General features: G+C 43.4%; 1 protein-coding gene across 5 annotated transcripts in view; it reads left to right on the forward strand.

The window, feature by feature from the left end:
* Positions 1–1,066: 1,066 nt before the first annotated feature.
* Positions 1,067–20,860, forward strand: part of LOC147430753 (senescence-associated protein AAF, chloroplastic-like) — a 41,566-nt gene continuing 21,772 nt past the window's right edge. Inside the window, exons 1-7 of one of the 5 annotated variants that reach the window (XM_086493315.1) lie at positions 1,067–1,295; positions 2,730–2,874; positions 2,969–3,564; positions 3,647–3,720; positions 3,841–3,917; positions 3,995–4,066; positions 4,179–4,247. In XM_086493315.1, the coding sequence (XP_086349441.1) occupies positions 3,146–3,564; positions 3,647–3,720; positions 3,841–3,917; positions 3,995–4,066; positions 4,179–4,247 (711 nt within the window). In that variant the 5' untranslated portion in view covers positions 1,067–1,295; positions 2,730–2,874; positions 2,969–3,145. The remainder of the gene's footprint in view (positions 1,296–2,729; positions 2,875–2,968; positions 3,565–3,646; positions 3,721–3,840; positions 3,918–3,994; positions 4,067–4,178; positions 4,248–20,860) is intronic. The other 4 variants (XM_086493313.1, XM_086493314.1, XM_086493316.1 and 1 more) reach the window with 4 other exon arrangements.

The raw sequence follows: 20,860 nt of genomic DNA on the forward strand, positions 1-20,860 counted from the left end.
AAAAGAGGAGAAATGAAGCGAGACCAACACGTGCTATGTAGCACAACCCGAAGAAGATTGTAAGGGACCTGCCATGCAAAAATTGGCACTGAATGCAATTTTGCACAAAAGGACTAAATTGCTTGCGCAATACTGCATGTAGTGGAAACAAAGGCCGAAATGAGCCCGAATGGAAGGTTTGTGCTAGCGATGCTGGCGAGTAAGCTAGGCAGGATGCAACCTGCTCTGATACCAATTGTAGGGTCGTAGGGAAACACACACAGCTTGGAGAAGACGAAGAAGCTCAAGGCACATAACGAAGAGTAGTTACTTAGTGTGCAATGGAAAGATAAATTAGCCCTAGAGTGATGGGCGTATATGCAATGCACAGGGGAAAAAATCTCTTAGTGAGGGAAAAAATAGCCCGACGGTCCTAAGTGTATTCACACACATCACTACCACATACATATGGTAACAACTATCATGGCTTTTTAACAATAGAAAGCTATTGGTGTGTAACAAATGTATGCCTGTCCCCAAAGGTGACGAATACGCATAGAGGTAGTGTGTATCTAACCTAATACGAATGGAAAAAAGTTTGCCATTGTTAACTTTGCCATGTGGCACTAATCATCAAGCTGTATGCAACGATCCACAATTGTGTCCCCACTTTACTGAAAGGGTGTGCACATGGCGAAAAAACCAGCTGATGCAGTATGCATAACAGACATGTCATGAAGATTCTCAATACCACAGCTAGCCCGCACAAGTAGGACTCAACACGTAGTCGACTGTGGCGTCTCCTCTTCTCTAGCAGAAATTGATGGCTCTCTAATTGTTCCGCTCACTTTTACCCTTCTACTTCAATTTCATGTGCACAAAACACTACCAACAATGAACCCCACATATATCGGAACCACTATTTTCTTCGCGCAGGCTTTGAGGTGTCATGTAGGCCAATGAATTTTTTTTAGGACTCTCCTCCCCGTGTGTTGGCCAATCAGCGCATGTGAACACGATTTGTAGTGTTTTGCATTTTCTGGGTTTGCAGCACTACACGTCGCAAGATACTGCCCGCAAAACGTGGGACTCACTATGGGATTCTTGAATCTCCACCACCCAAGCTCATGTTGCAGCTTTCAGTGAGTCACTTCTGTGCTCTGAGAGAGAGAGAGAGAGAGAGAGAGAGAGAGGCATCGAAGGTGAGAATCTTGTTCCATCAGAGGTAGAAAGAGAGGAGAGAAGGGAGGAAAGGCGGCTTCGTTCGTGTGCTGTCATTTGCTAGTGTTTGGCGATGGTTTCAGCTCCCTGTTGAGGTATGTTGAACATACATCTGCTCACATTCAGTTCTCTAGACTGTTTCTCTGTCTTCTTGCTCTTGCCCAATATACATACCGAGAAATCCGGCATGTAGACCTTTGATTCTCTCTGTGGGCAACGAGGAGTTGAATAATCAGCCTGCTGGTCTGTGGATGTGGGTTACAGCAGTGGGATACCCAACGAGTGCTCCTTTCTGACTTACGGAATGCTGTAGTCGGGGAGGCAACTTAAGAACTGCATGTAGAGTGTATTTGCATTCATGGCTATGATTTTTGTTATTTAGGTGGACGTAGCAGGTAGTTATTATGATAACTGATATCTTCAGCTTTAATGCTTGGCCTCAGCTGCTGTCTGTGGTAGGTAGTTTTGGGTTGCTTTTCTGTGTTGGTAAGGACTTGGAGTCTTTTGCTATTTCATAAAGACTATTTCATCTGAGTAAAGTGAAGGTCCCTTACCAACTGCGGTAAATGAAGATAATGGCCTCTGGGGGCTCCACAAGAGACTGATCGTACAGATGCCTGGAAGGTATTGTCTGTGTCGTGGACTGCTCATATCAGTGGCCCTGATACTAATGCAGCGCTACATCCAGCGAATTTCACATTTTGTGGCCCACATTCACACTTCCTCAGCAGTGATGCAGTGCTTCTTCGGCTTTCACTGTCAAGGTCCAGGGTCACCGGGCAGGACATCTGCGCCGACATCTGCGCCGGTTATCTAGTAGCCGTTCAACCCCGTAATTTCTTTCGATGCTCGTCAGATGTCAGACACCTGAGCACTTGTAATCTGCATGGCAGTAATTGCCAATGATTGTATTACACGTCAGCACGCAGAATAACGAGCTCTAGCTGCGCTGCAGGTGTGTACGACACCTCAGCATGTAGAATAACGAGCTGTAGTTGCTCTGCAGGACTATTCGACACCGCAGCATGCAGAATAATGCACAGCGCTGCATGACTGTACTTTGCCCTGGATCAGAGACCACTACTTGGCCTGACTCCCCTGGACCTTGACGGCCGGGAAAAGCATGACCATTCACATAATATTGACTCCCACCATGGTTCCCGGCCTCCGCCGGTCGCCATGGGGTCGTCAATATTATGGGGAATGGTCATTGAATGGTCATTAAATGACCATTCCTTACCCCTTAATCCTTTGGTGATTTAGAATGCATAAACAAGAAACAAATGATCACAGAACCGCAGCGTTCGCCAATTCGTACTGTCAAATGTTTTGTTGCATACATTCACATTTGCCAGATTGCAGTGTGTGTATCGGTGAGTGCCGTTCATGCCCCCCTATATGCCAAGTTTCAGGTTCCTTGTCTTGACTTTTTCCTTCTGCATAGTCATCCCTTTAGGAGTAAATTAGTGGTGAAATGTCCTGGGTTATATAGTCTTCATGCTTCACATGTTTGGAATTTTTAGTTGCAGCTACATGGCACGCATCATTTCAAAGATTTGTTGTTCGGGCAAGGATGTATGTAGAGTTTGGTGTGCCAGTGTCGTAACCGTGGGCACTTCTGGTTTCTTTGCTTCAGTTCACATTTTCATCTTTGATTTGTGCCTTTTTGCTTTTGTAAGTGCTTTAGCTTCTCTTGTTATTTGCAAGTTCAGACTTGTCTGACCTGATGAAGGTATTAAGATAATAATAGTATTGAATACATGGTCAGATCTTAAACATGAAGCGGTTCTGGCAACATCATTCACAATAACTTATTTGGATAGGCCTTCTCAACGGCTGACAGGAGCTGGATTGGTGCTGATGTAGTGCTCAGTGGATATCTTGGTGGGGCTGGGCTTTTCATTATGAATGAAGTGCTTCCTGGAAGTCTCCGTGTCGATTCTGCATGATGGAGTTGTCTCAAGCCCTAGCACGGTCTACCAGTATGTTGGCTCAGCAACCCCATCCATTCCAGGCCTTTATTGGTCTCTCAAAAGAAGGCCATTTCTCTTTTCGAGGTTTAGTCTCTGGTGGTCACCTTAGTGGCCAGGGGCTGGTGGTGGGGGATTCTGTCCGGCCTGAGACATACGGGCGATGCAAGAATTTGCATATTGGAATAAGTTTTCGTGCTTGTTGGACTAGTGATGAGGATCCCGTAAGCTCAAGAGATGCACCTTGTCGTAGTCCAAATGTAACTTGTCAGCAGCAGACATTGGAAAGACCTTCTCAGTACTGCATGGGGTTAGAGGTGGCAGCTCGTCATGCCTGTAATGATGCCAGGATTGTTAATGCTCGGGCAAGGGAAGGCTTCGTTCTTATTGCTCGGTAGTATGCAGTACCTGCGTTGGTCCACCTTTTAGTCATCTCAGAGCAAGTGTTTTAAGAGGTGTCTTGTGGTTGCTGGCAGAGGGTTCGAGAGGCTGGATAGAAGGGCACGCCAAGATGTCGCTCTTTTAGGTTCAGGCTTTCTAAAGCTTGATGGTAAGAATGGACTTGTTTGCATTCTGGTGAGATAGCAAGCGGCATGCTCATTGCTATTCTACTGCAAATAGGTTGAAGTTCGATTTTAAGTTTTCTCATCATTTTCTGTGTTTGTATCAGCCCGTGCCAGAGAGGAAACAGTGAAGCTTGATATAGATGCCCGCAGAAATGCTGCTCGACTACAGTCCATGGCCACGGTCCCTTTCTTGGGCAATGCATTTTTGTTTTCAGTCCTCACTTACCCAGCTAGATCTCATCTTTCTTGAATTTTCAGGATCTTAGGGATGAAGCATCAGCACAGTTGAAGACAGCTGCTGAAAAGCATTGGAGTGATGGAGCTTTAGATGTAAGTGTTGATGGCGGAGTTTCTGAACACTTAGCTTGCTTGATTCTCTTTGATAAACAAGGAAAGCTGATTTTACTCATTAATTTGACAACTGGACTGACTTACCTACCAGGCTGATTTAAGGCTAGCAGATCTCAGGGCCAAAAGGCGTGCCATGGAAGATGCTTACATGGCTTTGCAGGTGAGGTTTTACGTTTGCCTTGGTCTTTGATGTTATGAATTACTGGGATAGGAGATACTCGTCGGTCTCTTAATTAAGAGTCATTTATCGTGATCTTGAACTTCATAGACATGCTGTGGCCGGTTAAGGGTGATGGAGAGGTGTTTCTGTGCTGGATATGGGTAGTGTCTCATCTGACCCCTTCAATAGCTCTCATGAGCATAATGACCAATTTTCTCCAAATTCCTGGTGTTCAAATCACTTGTGTTTGAGAAGGCAATTGTTTTTTAGCTTGATTGCTAGAGCTTCATGTTAAACTTCAAGAGTTTCCAACGAACCTGGCTGAGGCCATCTGGAAATACGGCGTATGCTACCTAAGTGACTTTCTCGTGCTCTCTCCACATGGTTTCAATGCCGGGCTGAGCTATTTGAATACTCAACTCTCACATGGTTTACGGATGGCTAGGTTTAGGGACGGCTATTGGACGAATTCATAGCTTGGAGATGAAGAAGAAGCTCAAGGCACACATCAAAGAATGTATCACTTGGTGTGCAAACACAAGATGAGCTAGCCCTAAAGTGATACAAAGCATGGGAAAAAAAACTTCCTAGTAAGGGAACAAAGTGCCCTGGCGGCCCTAAGTGTGTTCACACACATCACTACCACATACATGGTAACAAATCCCCCCTCGAGAGTGATGCAGTGAACAAGTCTGACACATAGAGTATCAGGAAGTACCATGCCCTATGGACATGATCAATCCACAAAGGGAAGAAAGCTTAAAGTATTGCGAAAAGCTTCGAACTTCTGAAGAGGCAATGCCTAACCCGCAAGGTTATGTTGTGTCGCCACATAAGCCAAGCTGATCTCTCCAGCTGAGAGTCTCTCCTTGACATAGTGAAAAGCACCTCAATGTGCTTTGTGCGAGCTTGAAAGACCTGGTTTACTCACAACTACCAATGCGCTTTAATTGTTAGTGTAGATGAGAGTGCCAGATTCTTGTCCAAGTCCTGACTCCCAAGTCAACCATAAGGCATCTTGCTTCTTGCTCAATGAAGATCTGAATGATCTGTCAAGCATGAAACAAAAAGCACTTGTGGTCACTTGTATGTTGTAAGGTGCAGCGGAAGTGAATGTTAAACTTTGCTCAAGATGAGTGCTTCGAAGTGTGCTCAAGGGTTCCTTCTTCTTACGGAAGGGAGAGCCTTCCGTTCCTTTAGTGAGAGAGTGCAAATGATCACAAACAAAGTGGATGAACACTGTGAATGAAGGTGCATGAGTCTGAGAGATAGAGAGAGAAGAGAATATGATACTAGGAAGTTGTCAAACCCTCCTCCAAGGGCCCCAAGGGCCCCACTCTTGATGGCGAGAGTGGTCTACTATTGATTGCACAATCTGGTACAAGATGATCATGCAAATCTAAGTGATGCTATGTCGAGGCCAACGGTGATGCCGACGATGACGAGACTAGGGCTGAAAACTGAATGCTTGGGAATGCTTCTTATCTGGCTGTTCTTTATCTGCTAAGTCCGGTGGTTCTTCGGCTGAATCTTCTGTAGCAAACGCTGATCTGCTGCTGGTTTTAAAATCGCTGATTTGCTGGATGAAAAACACTGGGTTGGCTGGGTTAAAAACGCTGATGCAAAGGTTGCAAAAACGCTGTCTAAAGGCTGTTGAAAATCGCCAAGGCTATAGGGCTGAAATTGCTGATTTGTAGACCCACTAACGCTGGTCCTGAATGCTGAAAAACGCCAAGCATTGAAGCTGAAAAACGCTGATATGCAATGCTTCAACGCGGGCCAAAGCTGATGAAAAACGCTGGCTCTTGCTAGAGGAAAACGCCTGGTTTTGCTGGTTCTTGCTTGAGAAGTTGCCTGTTGAGCAATGCTCCTGCTGCCTCTTCTGCCAGAAAGTGCTAGCTCTGGTTTGCTTATATATTATCTTAGCAAAATTGCCCTACCCAGTTCCCAACAAAAGTCACTTAAAATAATAAGTGAAAAATGTCAAAAATAGGAAAAATAGATTTTGTGCATTGGAAAATTTCCCTGATGGATTCTGATGGTAATGCTGATGATCATGCTGTGTGCAACCAGAGGATGTGCATCTACTCTAAGTGTCTGGGCATGCACAGTCTGCGAGAACAGACTCACAAAAGTGCCAGATCACTTCCTATTCTAGACTGACTTGACTTGAACTGAACCATGGTCATGTTGTAGCTTGTCCACGGACACATAGGGTTGGATGTGTTAGGTGACAACCCCTCCTTTTCAAAGTGAGGTACTGGTACCGAACTGTATGGTGTCGAGGGAGATCGCCAATGACATCCGGAATCCTGGAAAGGACTCTTCGCCGACCCACTTTGATGTGTGGGTCGTGCGATACTTGAACTTCATAAAGGTCTGCAATGCTTGCTTCTTTGGGCCGCGCCGAGAGCGACACAAAGTCATATGTTGCTCCTTTAATCCTTCAACTTCGTCACTAGTCATGTGTCTACCTTCTACAAGAATCTCCATGGCTGAAAATTCCTGAAACCGCTTCCAACACAAAAACATGAATATACCCATTCCATGTAAAGTGACTGAAAAAAATCTTGTCTTCCTCAACGACTGTGCATGCAACGTAAATGAACAAGTAGACGGAGTGCCAAACCGTTCACCACACACACGCGAACAATGAGATCGAATCTTGTCTTTTTGATCTAAATCAATCAACTGTAGCAATTCACAACGGAAATGCCTATGCTTGGTGCTCATACTTTCTTGTGCTCTTTCTATGAATGTGTCATGCTAAGGAAGAGACATGGAATGTGACTTCCTTGAATGCATACCTTTCAGCTTTTCATGAGAAATCTGCATACATCCGTGCTCATTCATGAGTGAATCGTGCTCAACATACAATATGTCATGCCTATGAAAAGGATCCACATAAAACGCTGACTAAAATACAGGAAACGATCACGAATGAAACACTCGAACAATGCGTATTCGAACATATAATACTTCCTGAGAGGACCTAGGCTTGAGAGCCAAGATCGGTTCTTCTTGAGGGGGTTCTTTGGACCTAGGCTCGAGGGCCAAGATCGGTTCTTCGTGATTGAGTGTCTCTGCAATGAGGTTAGCTTCACTAGAGACAATATCAACTAACACATCATCCTTGTTAGCAATCACACCATCGTCATGCAAATCATCATGCTTATCATCATGCAATTCATGTGTGTCATGCTTTGGAAAAGACGAGACTGAGAGAATTCTCCGTCTCCTGAATCCTTTCAATATTCGCCCAATCACTGAGAGGGTTATGCTCACGAAACCATCGAATGCCCAAAATCATATCGCATCTTGAAAGAGGAGAGACTAAAATTTTTCTACGGAAAGCAGCTTGTTGAACTGTAAACAACACATCAAGGCACTCTTTCATGATGAGAGAGTCAATACCGGGAGCGAAGCCAGAGACCTCGAGAGGAGATTTCTGACTAACCTCTAGGCGGGCTCTTTCAACAAGAGAGGGACTAATCACATCATGCATACTGCCTAGGTCAAACAATATGACAAAACGCTACCCTGTCACATTACCATAACATTTAATGAGAGACTCATCAATGGGAGGGTCATGAGAAACTTGGGGCACATTCATGTTGTCATTTATTGCATTGACAGAGGAAGTGGGTTCTGTGGATTCTTTAGATTCATTAGAGTCAAGCTTACGACATGTTCTTTTTATGTGACCCTTAATGTGACAATGAAAACAACGACCTTCCTTAGAATAAGTGCTTTGCTCTTCCTACGTGATGTATCCTCCTAAAATTCCTTGTGCTACCTTTTCGTATGGAGTGAGCTTAGGTTTAGCAATTATGTTAGCCTTACACTTAGGTTCATTGGAAGAGTTCTTTTCTGAGAGACTATTGGAAGATTGGTTAGAAGAGTTACCGTTCTTACCGTTCTTACCGTTCTGAGGGTTCTGAGAGGTCTGAGAGGTACTTGTCGAAGTCTTGTTTTCCTTGGGCTTTCCCTTATTGTGCTTCATCTCTAGTGCGAGAGCAATCGCTACCGCCTTGTTGAGATCGATTGGATCGAGCACCTCGACATCATACTTGATATACTTGTCCAATCCATAAAAGAACGCCTCTTTGCGCTCATCATCCGACTTGCGTAATTGGGTGCCTAGTTGCAAAACACGATTAGAGAAAGACATAACTAGCATACCATTTTGCTCGAGAGCGCGCCAGTGGTCCTTCAATTGTGCGAGGTACTGAGGTGGCATAAACCGCGCCTTGAGCTTGTCTTAGAAATCGGTCCAATTGAAGAAAAAGGGCGTGAATTCGTCGGCTTTCTCTAGGTGCACGGCTAACTGTGCCTCTTGCCATCTGTGGTACCAATTGATGGCATCACCAGCGAGGTACATAGCTGCTGTCAAAACTTTGCTATCTCCTGTCTTCTTAGTTGTCGCAAAATAAGAATTAAATTGATGCAACCAAGAATAAATAACCGTAGCATCCATCTTACCATCATACTTACTGAACTGGATCTTCTCTGTGACTGGGTTGTTGGATTCCGAATCTCGGCTTGCGCCACTTGATGAACTACCAACATCTTTTGCTGGCTCGACTTCGAGGCGAGAACATGTCGGACCAACTCTTGCATGCGCCGTTCACTTTGTGTCGCATGCTCTACCTGTCTTTCTTCGGCCGCCAAACGATTCGTTTCTTGTTATGTGATCATGTCCAGCATTGTCTTGACCAAAGCCTCCATAGGATTTGGTACAATCCACGGCGTAGATGGGGAAGGGGGAGGGTCAGGAAAACCTCTTGGTGGGGGAAACTCTTCTTCGCCACTCCCATGCTCACCACCTCCATGCGAAGTATCCATTCCGCTTCGGGTGACGATCATACACTGTGATCTTGGTCCTTAAGTTCTCGAGGAACTTGGGTTCTTGTGGGTCTTGGGTTCTTGGGTTCTTGGGGGTCTTGAGTTTTTGAGGTTTTTGAGGGTCTTGAGGTTCTTCTTTCGCTTGCAATCTGTGTTAGAGAAGAATCTTCTCTTCAGCCGAGTTCTGCTCTATTCTGCGGGCGCACCCCTTGGCGGCCTTGTGCTCACACCAAGGTTGCTTTTTCCACCTCACGTCGATTGGCCGGCCGCTAAGTGCACTATCCGCTCTCAATGAGTGAAAAGAGGCACAAGGGGAGGCTGGACAAGCCCTTCTTTCTTGGGTTTTTGCACTCTTCAGAAACACGATTAGAAATCGATACGCCCAAGAGGATTTGGGTTACGTGCGATCGCAACAAGCAAAAAAAAAATTTATGTGGTTCTTGTGGTTCTTTCCGTGAGTGATACAGAACACTACCAAAGCTCTGATATCAATGTAAGGTGCAGCGGAAGTGAATGTTGAACTTTGCTCAAGATGAGTGCTCCGAACTGTGCTCAAGGGGTCCTTTTACTTACGGAAGGGAGAGCCTTTCGTGTTGGGTTAAAGGCCTAAATAACCCCTTTTTGTACATTTTTATACTTTGTCTAAGTTCATATTGAACTTGGACACATTTTTAAAAAGTCACTTATAATAAAAGTGGAAAAACCCAAAACTCACTTATCAAGTTTTCCCAAAAAATGTGAGCTCTCTCTCTCTCCCTACTTCGATCCCTAGCGCTTCCTCTCTGTTGCACTCCACCTTCTGCTTCTTGCCCCAATCCTGCACTACATCGCGATACGCACCTACCAGTACCTTCTGCTTCGCGCTTTCAACTGGTATTAAAGCCCTAGGGTTTCAAAACAGCCCTGCGCAGTTTGCTGGACAACGAGTTAAAATTGCTCTCCCGCGATCAATTTCACTTTCATCGCGAAGCCCCTTGCTTCCGGAGTCGAAAAGGTCACCAAAACCGCCAAAACAGGCTGGTTTTAGGTCAAAACAGGTGATTTACAGGTTATAACAGGTCAAAACAGCAATACGCAGGTGTACCAAAGTTGTGGGATCACATGTATTGATGTTTTTCGTGACAAATTGAGTGGAAAGCTGAGTACAGGTGCTTGAAATTGCACTTTTCAGCTGAAATTTCAGATTTGGTCAGTTTCATGTAAATAAATTGTGGTCTATCAATGCAAAGTCTTGTGGTTGCTCCTATTTGCTAAAATTTTCAGCCTATTGCATCTCTCTTGTATACACACTTGTGGTTGAATCAAAATGACTTCTTCCTTCTCCGCATCTGACACTAAAAGTTTGATTTCCATCAAACGGTTCGATGGTCAAGGCTTCGACCTCTGGCAAGAACGCATGCAAGGTATCCTTTTCTTAAAGGATTGTGAAGATGCATTGGAAGAGAATAAGCCGCTAGGTTTGTCTGACGAAGAGTGGGCTAGGTTGAAGAAGAAGGCTATGGCTTACATCAAAATGGCTATCAATGATGACATTTTGACGGATATCAAGCGTTTGGACTCTGCTTATGCAATATGGCAAAAGCTAAAGTCCAATTATGAAAACAACACGCTTGTGAACCATGTGCATTTGATGCGAAAGTTGGTGAATATGCAGCTTGATGACTCGAAGTCAGCTTCTGAGCATTTGAGTGCTTTTACAAGTGTGTTGAGTCAGTTGCAGGACAATGGGCTTTAGCAATTCGATGATAAGCTGAAAGCTATTTTCTTGCTTATAACATTGCCAGATACTTAGGAAACCTTGGTTGTCTCCTTGAGCAACAGTCCCACCCTTACGTATGACGGTGTGAGAGGGTCTATTCTCAATGAAGAGACTAGACGCAAGTCTAGTGGGGAAGGTGGCAGTCCTGCCTACAATGCAAGAGATAGAAATCACAAGCGTGATGCGGGCAACATGACTCAAAATAGAAGTAAGAGCAAGAGAAAGGATAAGGATGTCACTTGTTATCAATGTGGCAGAAAGGGTCACAAGAAACCCGATTGCAGGTATTTCAAGAAAGAGAAGGAAACGCAAGATAAGAAGAAGAAAGATGAGAAGAAATCAGCAGGTGATTTCTCCAAGGATGCTGAGAATGCAAATGTATCCTCCTGTGTGGTCATTGAGGAGTTATCAGACGTTGAGGAAATCTTGGTTGTGGCTTCATGCCCCTCACATTTGGTGATAGCTAATGCAGAAGACATGCTTATCTCGAAGAAAGATGTCATTGATGCATTGCTCAGTGCTAATGATGGCCTATTCCAGTCATGGATAGTGGATTCTGGTGCTTCATTCCATGTGACTCCATCTTTGGAGTGTTTTGCTGCATATGTTGCAGGCAATTATGGCAAGGTGTACCTTGGTAATAATTTTGCTTGCAATATTGATGGAATTGGTACTATGCGTTTGGCTCTTAACAATGTTCAAGAGCTTGTGTTGAATGATGTCAGGTTTGTATCAGGCATTAAGAAAAGTTTGCTATCTGTTGGCCAGTTAGATGCATATGGTTATACTACCATCTTTGCTGGGGGTTCATGGAAGTTGCTTAAGGGCTCTATGCTTGTTGCAAAAGGGTCTAAAAGAGGTACTTTGTACTATCTTCGATGTAAAGCTTTGCCTGGCAAGTTTCTTGCTGTTGCTGAAGTTGCTTCACACACGGAATTGTGGCATAAGAGACTTGGCCATATGAGCCAAAAGGGTATTGATGTGCTTTCCTCTCTGAAGAGGGTTGATGTAAAAGGCAAAAACTTGGATTTTTGTAACGATTGTCTTTATGGAAAGCAAAAGAAATCTGCTTATTACTCTGGTGTCTCTCGCAAAGCTAATCCTTTTGATCTTATTCACTCCAATGTATGCACTATGCCTGTTAAGTCTTTTGGTGGTGCATTGTATTTTGTTACATTCATTGATGACTGTACCTGGAAAGGATGGGTACATTTGTTGAAAAGTAAGAGTGAGACTTTTAATGCTTTTAAGAAGTTTCATGCTTTTGTCACTATGCAAAAGAGTACTAAGCTTAAATGTCTCAGATGTGATAATAGAGGAGAGTATGTATCTGCTGAATTTCAGCGTTTTTGTGATGAAAATGGGATTAAAAGGGAGTTGACAGTCCCTTATAATCCGTCTTCTAATGGTGTGGCTGAGAGGTATAATCGTACTCTATGCGAAAGAGTGCGTTGCATGTTGTCCACCGCTAATCTTTCCCAAGAGTTTGGGGGGAGGCATTGAAAACTGCAGTTCATATTTGCAATCGCTCTCCTAATAGTACACTGAAAAATGACATTCCAAAGGAGGTTTGATCTGGCAAACCTGCCTCTTATGATCATTTGAGAGTATTTGGCTGCAAAGCTTTTGTTCATGTACGCAATGAGAACAAAGCTTGATATGAAGTCTATTAAAGGAGTCTTTCTAGGTTATGGGAAAGAAGGTGAAATGGGCTATAGAGTGTGGTTACCACAGTTTAGAAAGGTAATACGTAGCCGAGATGTAGTGTTCAATGAGGCAAAATTGCTTAAGAATGCTACAAAATCTGATGCTGACAAGAAAACAGTCAGATTTCAGCCTTACGTGCCACCCATTGATGTTGAAAAAGAGTCTCATGATGTATTACCGCAAGCTGAAATTGATAATCAGCCGGTTAACCTTGAGCCAGAAGAGGTAGGACATGATTTTGATGCTCCTAATGAGGATGGACAGCCACCTGAATTGGCTGAAAATGATTTTCAGCAGCATGATAGAGCTGAAAATGAGTTGCCTTATGATGTAGAACAGTTGCCTGAGAATGTAGATCATTGGGTACGCAAGTCAACTCGTTTGAGAAGACAACCGCAGAGATTTAACCCCTCTTTGGATCATGTAACGTTGACGGATGAGAGTGAACCTCTTACATCTAAAGAGGCCAAACCTCTTAAAGAGGCCAAATCATGTGAGTCAAGCAGTAAGTGGGAGCTTGCGATGCAAGAGGAAATGAAATCCTTGTATGCAAAAGATACTTGGGATCTTGTGCCATTGCTTAAAGGAAGAAAGGCTCTTCCTAACAAATGGGTATACAAGATTAAGATAGTGGATGAAAAACCCAAGTACAAGGCAAGATTGGTTGCAAAAGGATATGCACAGAAAGAAGGAATTGATTTTCAAGAAATCTTTTCTCATGTTGTAAAGCTTACAACTTTACTTGTCCTTTTTGCTCCCGTTGTGGTGCTTGATTTGGAATTGAATCAAATGGATGTAAAGACAACATTTTTGCACGGTGACATTGAAGAGGACATATACATGAAACAGCCTGAAGGTTTTGTAGTTCCTACACACGAGGAACTTGTATGCAAACTTGTTTGAGACAATTATCACGACAGTGGTATAAGAAGTTTGACACGTTTATGTTGTCTCAAGGCTTTAAACGCAGCCATGCAGATCATTGTTTGTATACGAAAAGGGATGAAGATGGTAGTCCCATCATACTTCTTCTCTATGTTGATGACATGCTGCTTGCTGGGAAACATAAGAGTAGTCTTGATGCTCTGAAACGTAAGCTAAATTCAGCATTTGCTATGAAGGATTTGGGTGATGCAGAGCATATTTTGGGCATGCGTATTAAAAGAGATAGAAAGCTGAAATTGCTGTTTTTATCTCAAGAAAGGTACATTGCAAAAGTACTTGACAGATTTACTATGGCTGATGCTAAGTCTCTTGGGGTACCTTTACCTCCATACACTAAGCTTAGCAAAGCAGATTGCCCAAAGGATGAGGTGGCATTGAAAGCAACGAAGGGAATCCCTTACGCATCAGCTTGTGGTTCTCTTATGTATGCTATGGTTGCCACTCGTCCCGACATTGCTTATGCGGTGGGAGTTGTTAGTCGATACATGTCGAATCCTGGCAAAGCGCATTAGGAAGTTGTCAAATGCATTCTGAGATATTTGAAAGGTACACAATCAAAGTGTATCTGTTATGGCAAAAGTGACTTAAAGTTGCAGGTATATTGTGATGCAGACATGGCAGGTGACATGGATACCAAGAAATCTACCAGTGGATATGTATTTGCTATTGCTGGTGGTGCAGTCTCTTGCTGTTCTAGGTTACAGAAAATTGTGGCATTGAGTACTACTGAAGCTGAATATATTTCAGCCACAGAGGCTTCAAAAGAGGCCATTCGGTTGGGCAGACTTGCAAAAGAACTTGGCATGTCTGCTCATATACCCGTGTTGGGTTGTGATAACCAGAGTGCTGTCTATTTAGCCAAAAATGCCATGTTTCATGCGCGTACCAAACACATAGATGTGCAGTATCACTTCATACGATAGGTATTGGAGGATGGTCTAATCACCTTGACTAAGATCCATGCACAGGATAACCCTGCAGATGTTCTCACCAAGAGTCTTGCTAAGGCTCAACATGAGCATTGCATACAGCTGGTGGGAGTTGGTTAACTTAAAGGCGCCTTTAAGTGGGAGGTTGTTGGGTTAAAGGCCTAAATAACCCCTTTTTGTACATTTCTAATATGAACCTGGACACATTTTTTTAAAGTCATTTATAATAAAAGTAGCAAAACCCAAAACTCACTTATTGAGTTTTTCCCAAAAACGTGAGCTCTCTCTCTCTCTCTCTCTCTCTCTCTCTGCTTCGATCCCTAGCACTTCCTCTCTACTGCACTCTGCCTCCTGCTTCTTGCCCCAATCTTGCACTACATCGTGACGTGCACCTACCGTACCTTCTGCTTCGCGCTTTCATTTCGTTCCTTTAGTGGGAGAGTGCAAATGATCACAAACAAAGTGGATGAACACTGTGAATGAAGGTGCATGAGATTGAGAGATAGAGAGAGAAGAGAATATGACACGAGGAAGTTGTCAAACCCTCCTTCAAGGGCCCCACTCTCGGTGGCAAGAGTGGTCTACGAGAGATAGAGAGAGAAGAGAATACGACACCAGGAAGTTGTCAAACCCACCTCCAAGGGCCCCACTCTCGGTGGCAAGAGTGGTCTACTATTAATTGCACAATGTGGTACAAGATGCTGATGCAAACCTAAGTGATGCTATGTCGAGGCTGACGGTGATGCCGACGATGACGAGACTAGGGCTGAAAACTGAATGCTTGGGAATGCTTCTTATCTGGCTGATCTTTATCTGCTAAGTCCGGTGGTTCTTTGGCTGAATTTTTTGTAGCAAACGCTGATTTGCTGGATCAAAAACGGTGGGTTGACTGGGTTAAAAACGTTGATGCAAAGGTTGCAAAAACACTGTCTAAAGGCTACTGAAAATCGCCAAGGCTATAGGGCTGAAATTGCTGATCTGTAGACTCACTAACGCTGGTCCTGAATGATGAAAAACGCCAAGCATTGAAGCTGAAAAACGCTGATTTGCAATGCTCCAACGCGGGCCAAAGCTGATGAAAAACGTTGGCTCTTGCTAGAGGAAAATTCCAGGTTTTACTGGTTCTTGCTTGAGAAGTTGCATGTTGAGCAATGCTCCTCTGCCTCTTCTGCCAGAAAGTGCTAGCTCTGGTTTGCTTATATATTATCTTAGCAAAATTGCCCTACCCATTTCCCAACAAAAGTCACTTAAAATAATAAGTGAAAAATGTCAAAAATAGGGAAAATAGGTTCTGTGCATTGGAAAATTCCCTTGATGGATTCTGATGGTAATGCTGATGATCATGCTGCGTGCAACCAGAGGATATGCGTCTACTCTAAGTGTCTGGGCATGCACGGTCTGCGAACAGACTTACAAAAGTGCCAGATCACTTCCTATTCTAAACTGACTTGACTTGAACTGAACCTTGGTCATGCTATAGCTTGTCCATGGACACATAGGGTTGGATGTGTCACCTGACATATGTCATAGCGACCAATCCAATTTGAGTTAGAAAAAGCATGCAAATTTGGTGGCAATGATTCCCCTTTGGGATAGAGGAGCCCAAGATTTTTAGTTCTCAAGTAGTAAAAGATCCTCTTAATTGCCTGCCAATGCTTAGACCTTGGGAATAGAGGGTAATATTGGTAGGATCTCTAGCATCATGTAGATTTATCTTAAAATCTGTTTCCATCGGATTAGCAATTGGCTTGCAATCAAGTCCGAATTGGCTTAGCAAAGTTTGTACATACTTTGTGTGTCAGGTGTCGGGTCCCAAACCCTCAAGGGCCCCCTTGCTTTGTTGCCAAAGAAAGTACTTTCTTTATTCTTGCACAAATGCTACCACAATGACTCGATGTTGAGATGCTGATGCTAAGGGATACTGATGCTGTGGTACTTGATGGCGACTATGTCGACGACAACGATGATGTCGACGTTGGAGAGTGCGATGATGACGACGATGATGTCGTCATCAAGTCCCGGATCTGCGACAAAGGTGTCGTCGACAAGATAAAGATCTGCAATGACGATGAAGAAGGTGTCATTGTCAAGATAGGGATCTGCGATGACGATGATGAAGGTGTCGTCATCAAGACAGGGACCGTGATGACGACGTCGATGATGGTGTCGACGACGACGGCGTCAATGCTGAAAACTGAAAACGCTAGATGTTCTGCTATGGATTTGCTACTGTGGCGGCACTGCGGCTTGAATCTGTAACCGTAGAGTCGCACTAATGCTGAAATGCAAAATCGCTGGCTGATCTAGCTGAATTCTGAAAACGCAAGGCTGATCTGGGACTAGATGGGGAATCCGGCGAGGATCTGCAACCGGATGGGAGCGGGTTCTTGCGAGGCTAAGGCTGAAAATTGAAAATGCTGGGCTGTCTGTTGAAAACTGAAAAAGCTACCTGACTTGTTGATGAGGTGCCGTGAAACTGCAAAACGTTGGTATCGTATTCTTCTCTCTCTTTCTCTCAGTTTCAGCATCTTCATTCACAATAGCATTCACTTTGTTTGTGATCATTGTACTCTCTGTCTAATGAAACAAAAGGCTCTCCCTCTGTAAGTAATAGAAACCCTTGAGCAGAGTTCGGAGCACTCATCTTGAGCAATATCAACATTCACTTCCTTTGCACCTTACATTGTGTGAGATGATGCAATATCTTCATCACACTGCCTAATCTGAAAGGCAAAATAATGATGCAAAATCGGTAATTGTGATGTCGCAAATGTGGCATTCAAATCAGCCTCAAATATAACAAAAAGTGTCTTGTTCAGACTAGTGAACAACAAATAATCCATACACACAAGAACAATAAGATGTATATCAAGATATACAATATCCGCATGTTTTAGATATAAAGTGTGCTAAGTTGGACTATTTTGAAAGCCACCTGCAATTATATGATTATCCATTTTCTCATATCAAGCACGAGAAAATTGCTTAAAGCCAGAAAATGCTTTATTGCATTTTCTCACTTTCTTTTCTTGTCCTTTCACAATCATGAGGCTGCATTACATACACTGCCTTATACAAGTCACCATTCAAGAAAGTGGTTTTAATGTTTGGTTGATGTACATCCCGTCCAAAATATGCAACCAATGTGTAAATGAAACGAACAGTATTCATACAACAAGTGGGAGCAAAAGTTTCTTCATAATCAATGCTCTTTTGCTGACAATAATCTTTTGCAACAAGTCATGCCTTGTAGTGATTAGTACCACCTTCCGGCTTATGTTGTAGCTTGTAAAGCCACTTTGTACCAATGGTCTTCTTGCAAGGAGACAAGTGACACAATAACCAAGTATTGTTCTTCACAAGTGCATTATATTCATCTTGCATAGCAGCCATGCAAATTTTACAATGGATAGTTGTCTCCATCCAATTTGTCATTGGTAGATATATCTTGAAAACATAATTGCTCTCAGCTATAGTGAAAAATTGAAATTAATGTAGAAAATGTTCAAGTTGAATAGAGAATCTGCACGTGCTACATAGCACAAACCATAGTAGATCGTTGAAGACCTATTATGTAATGATTTGCAATGGAAGAAATTTTGCACGAAGGTGCGAAATTGCCTACACAATACTTGAAGTAGTGCAAACAAAAGCCAAAATGAGCCTGAATCAAAATTTTGAGCACGCCAAGCTCTACAAGCTTGCCTAAAGTATTTATCAATCTACTGACGCTCGCCAAAGCTCGCTAAAATTGGAGAAAATGAGCAAGATGGTGTTGGTGACTATGTACGACAGGATGCATTTTGCTTTGATGCCAATTCTTGGAGTTAGAGCTGGTGGAATATACACACAGCTTGGAGATGAAGAAGAAGCTCAAGGCACCTCTCACTTGACATCCTTGCAATTCACTTTGAATACTTGAAACATATTGTTTCTCCCACTTAGGCAAATCATTGAATTTCTAGTTCCTAATTGATTTGCTCAATGAGAAGATACAGATGCGTATTTTGGAGCCATCATGTGCGCCTTATTCCAATTGATGGTTCATTGTTCCGAAGAAAAATGGTATACAAGACATGCATCCGGTTAAGAAGGTAACAATCCGCAATGTGGATATTGGTCCAATTGTGGATGAATCTGCTGAGGCCTTGCAGGTATATCTATTTACTCTATGGGTGATCTTTACTCTTGATACGATCAATTTTAGTTAGCTTTGGAGAGGAGGGATCTTACTACGATGCGCACACCTCTCGGTTTGGTAAGAATGTGTACTTTGCCACAAGGTGCCACTAATTCTGTAACTCATATGATGAATGGCATGAATAAGGTATTAAGGAACTTTATCTCTCATGTTACTATCCTTTCATTGATTATCTACCAATCAAAGGATGTGGTAAAAGATCAGAGGGGGTGCTGGCAGTTTGTTGCTCAACATATTGCTGATTGTGACCCTATTTTATCCAGGCTTGAAGAAGTTAACACTTTCAGGGCAAAAATCAACTTTTGGTGCTAAAGAGGTTTTAATTGTGGGACATATGTGCTGTCACGTGACACATCTAACCCTATGTGCATGTGGACAAGCTACTTCATGACAAGGGTTCAGTTCGGTTTAGCCAGTCTAGCTTAGGAAGTGTTCTGGCACTTTTTTGAGTTTGTTTGCAGGCCGTGCATGTCCAGACGCTTAGAATGGATGCATATCCTCTGGTTGCACACAGCATGATTATCAAATTTTCATCAGAACCCATCAGGAGCATTTTTACAGTGCATAGATCTATTTTCCCTATTTTTGACATTTTTCACTTATTATTTTTAGGTGACTTGTGTTGGAAACTGGGTAGGGCAAATTGACAAAGCCAGTATATAAGAAAACCTAGCGCTAGTATTTCTGGCAGAAGAGGCAATAGGAACGGAGTGTTCAACAGACACCTTGTCAGCAAGACTCCCCAACAAGAATCCCCTAGCGTTTTCATCAAGAACCAAGCCTAGCGTTTTTGCCTGGCAGAACCAGCCCTGGCGTTTTTGCATTGCAGATCAGTCGCGACAGCAGGACCAGCAGAAGCCTAGCGTTTTTGCATCAGGACGGAATTCAGCCCTAGCGTTTTGGATCAGCAGGTCTGCTTAGTGTTTTGCAGATTCACCGCGACGGAACCACCAGAAGCACCAGCATTTTCAGTTTTCAGCATTTATCACAGCAGAACAAGTCCCGAACCTCGCAGATCTCACCTTCCCGCAGCAGATCCTCGCCTCACGGTCAGATCAGCCATAGTTTGCAGGTTCAGCCCGGAAAACGCAGATTTCAGCATCTGCGTTTTCAGCACGTCGTCATCGCCGTCGTCATCGACATAGAGTCAGAATTCAGCAGATAAAGATTTGCAGATTTCAGCCAGTAGCGTTTTCAGATTTCAGCCTGTCTCATCGTCGTCGACATCGTCGGCAAGTCCAAAGCATTGTAGAGGTTTGTGCAATCAATAGTAGACCGCTCTCACCATAGAGAGTGGGGCCTTCGGAGGAGGGTTTGACAACATTCTGGTGTCGTATTCTTCTCTCTCTATCTCTCAGTCTCAGTACCTTCATTCACAGTGTTTATCCACTTTGTTTGTGACCACTTGCACTCTCTCACTAAAGGAACGGAGGCTCTCCCTTCCGTAAGTGAAAGGAACCTTGAGCACAGTTCGGAGTACTCATCTTGAGCAAAGTTCAACATTCACTTCCGTCGCACCTTACATGTGCAGTCTAGAAGGTAGAAGACCATTTCGAGCTAACGTTGAAGGTATCCAAAAGATGAAGGAAACATGCTCTTCAGTTATTGAAGTTTGTCGGTTTTTGGGTGGTGCATGTGTATTCTACCTTATTTGGTTGCCACATTTTGCTCATGTTGCAGAGGTGCTTTATCACTTGCTAAGGAGAGGAAAAAGTTTGTATGGGAAGAAGTTCACATGAAGGCTATCAAGAAACTAAAGAAGATGCTTCTCGAGGGTCTAACCTTGGGAAAAGTTGACTACAAATGCGGAAAGCCAGTAATCTTAACGGTTGACACTAGCCCGACAGGTAATGGGTGGGCTATAGGTCAAGATGATGCAAAAGGACACCGGTATGCAGTTCGGTTTGGAGGAAAGGTGCTCAATGCTCGTCAACGAGGGTACCCACAGGTTAAGAGAGAACTTTGGGGCGTTGCTACTGCTCTTAAGGTCTGATAAAGAATCTTTTATTGGAGCTTCAATCGTGGTAGAGACAAATTGCTTGCCATTGATAGGGATGATTGCAAACTGCTCTACTCCGGACATTGCCATGCTACGGTGGATAGCTTATATCAAGTCTCTTAACCTTGAATTTTGTCATATTGCAAGTAGAGATAATCCTATTGCACATATGTTATCAAGGGCTAGGTTTGAAAATGAAGATGAGATGCTTACCACAAGTGATGATGT

Source organism: Adiantum capillus-veneris, chromosome 21 (genome assembly GCF_014529385.1).
Source record: "Adiantum capillus-veneris isolate H3 chromosome 21, ASM1452938v2, whole genome shotgun sequence".
Taxonomy (NCBI): domain Eukaryota; kingdom Viridiplantae; phylum Streptophyta; class Polypodiopsida; order Polypodiales; family Pteridaceae; genus Adiantum; species Adiantum capillus-veneris.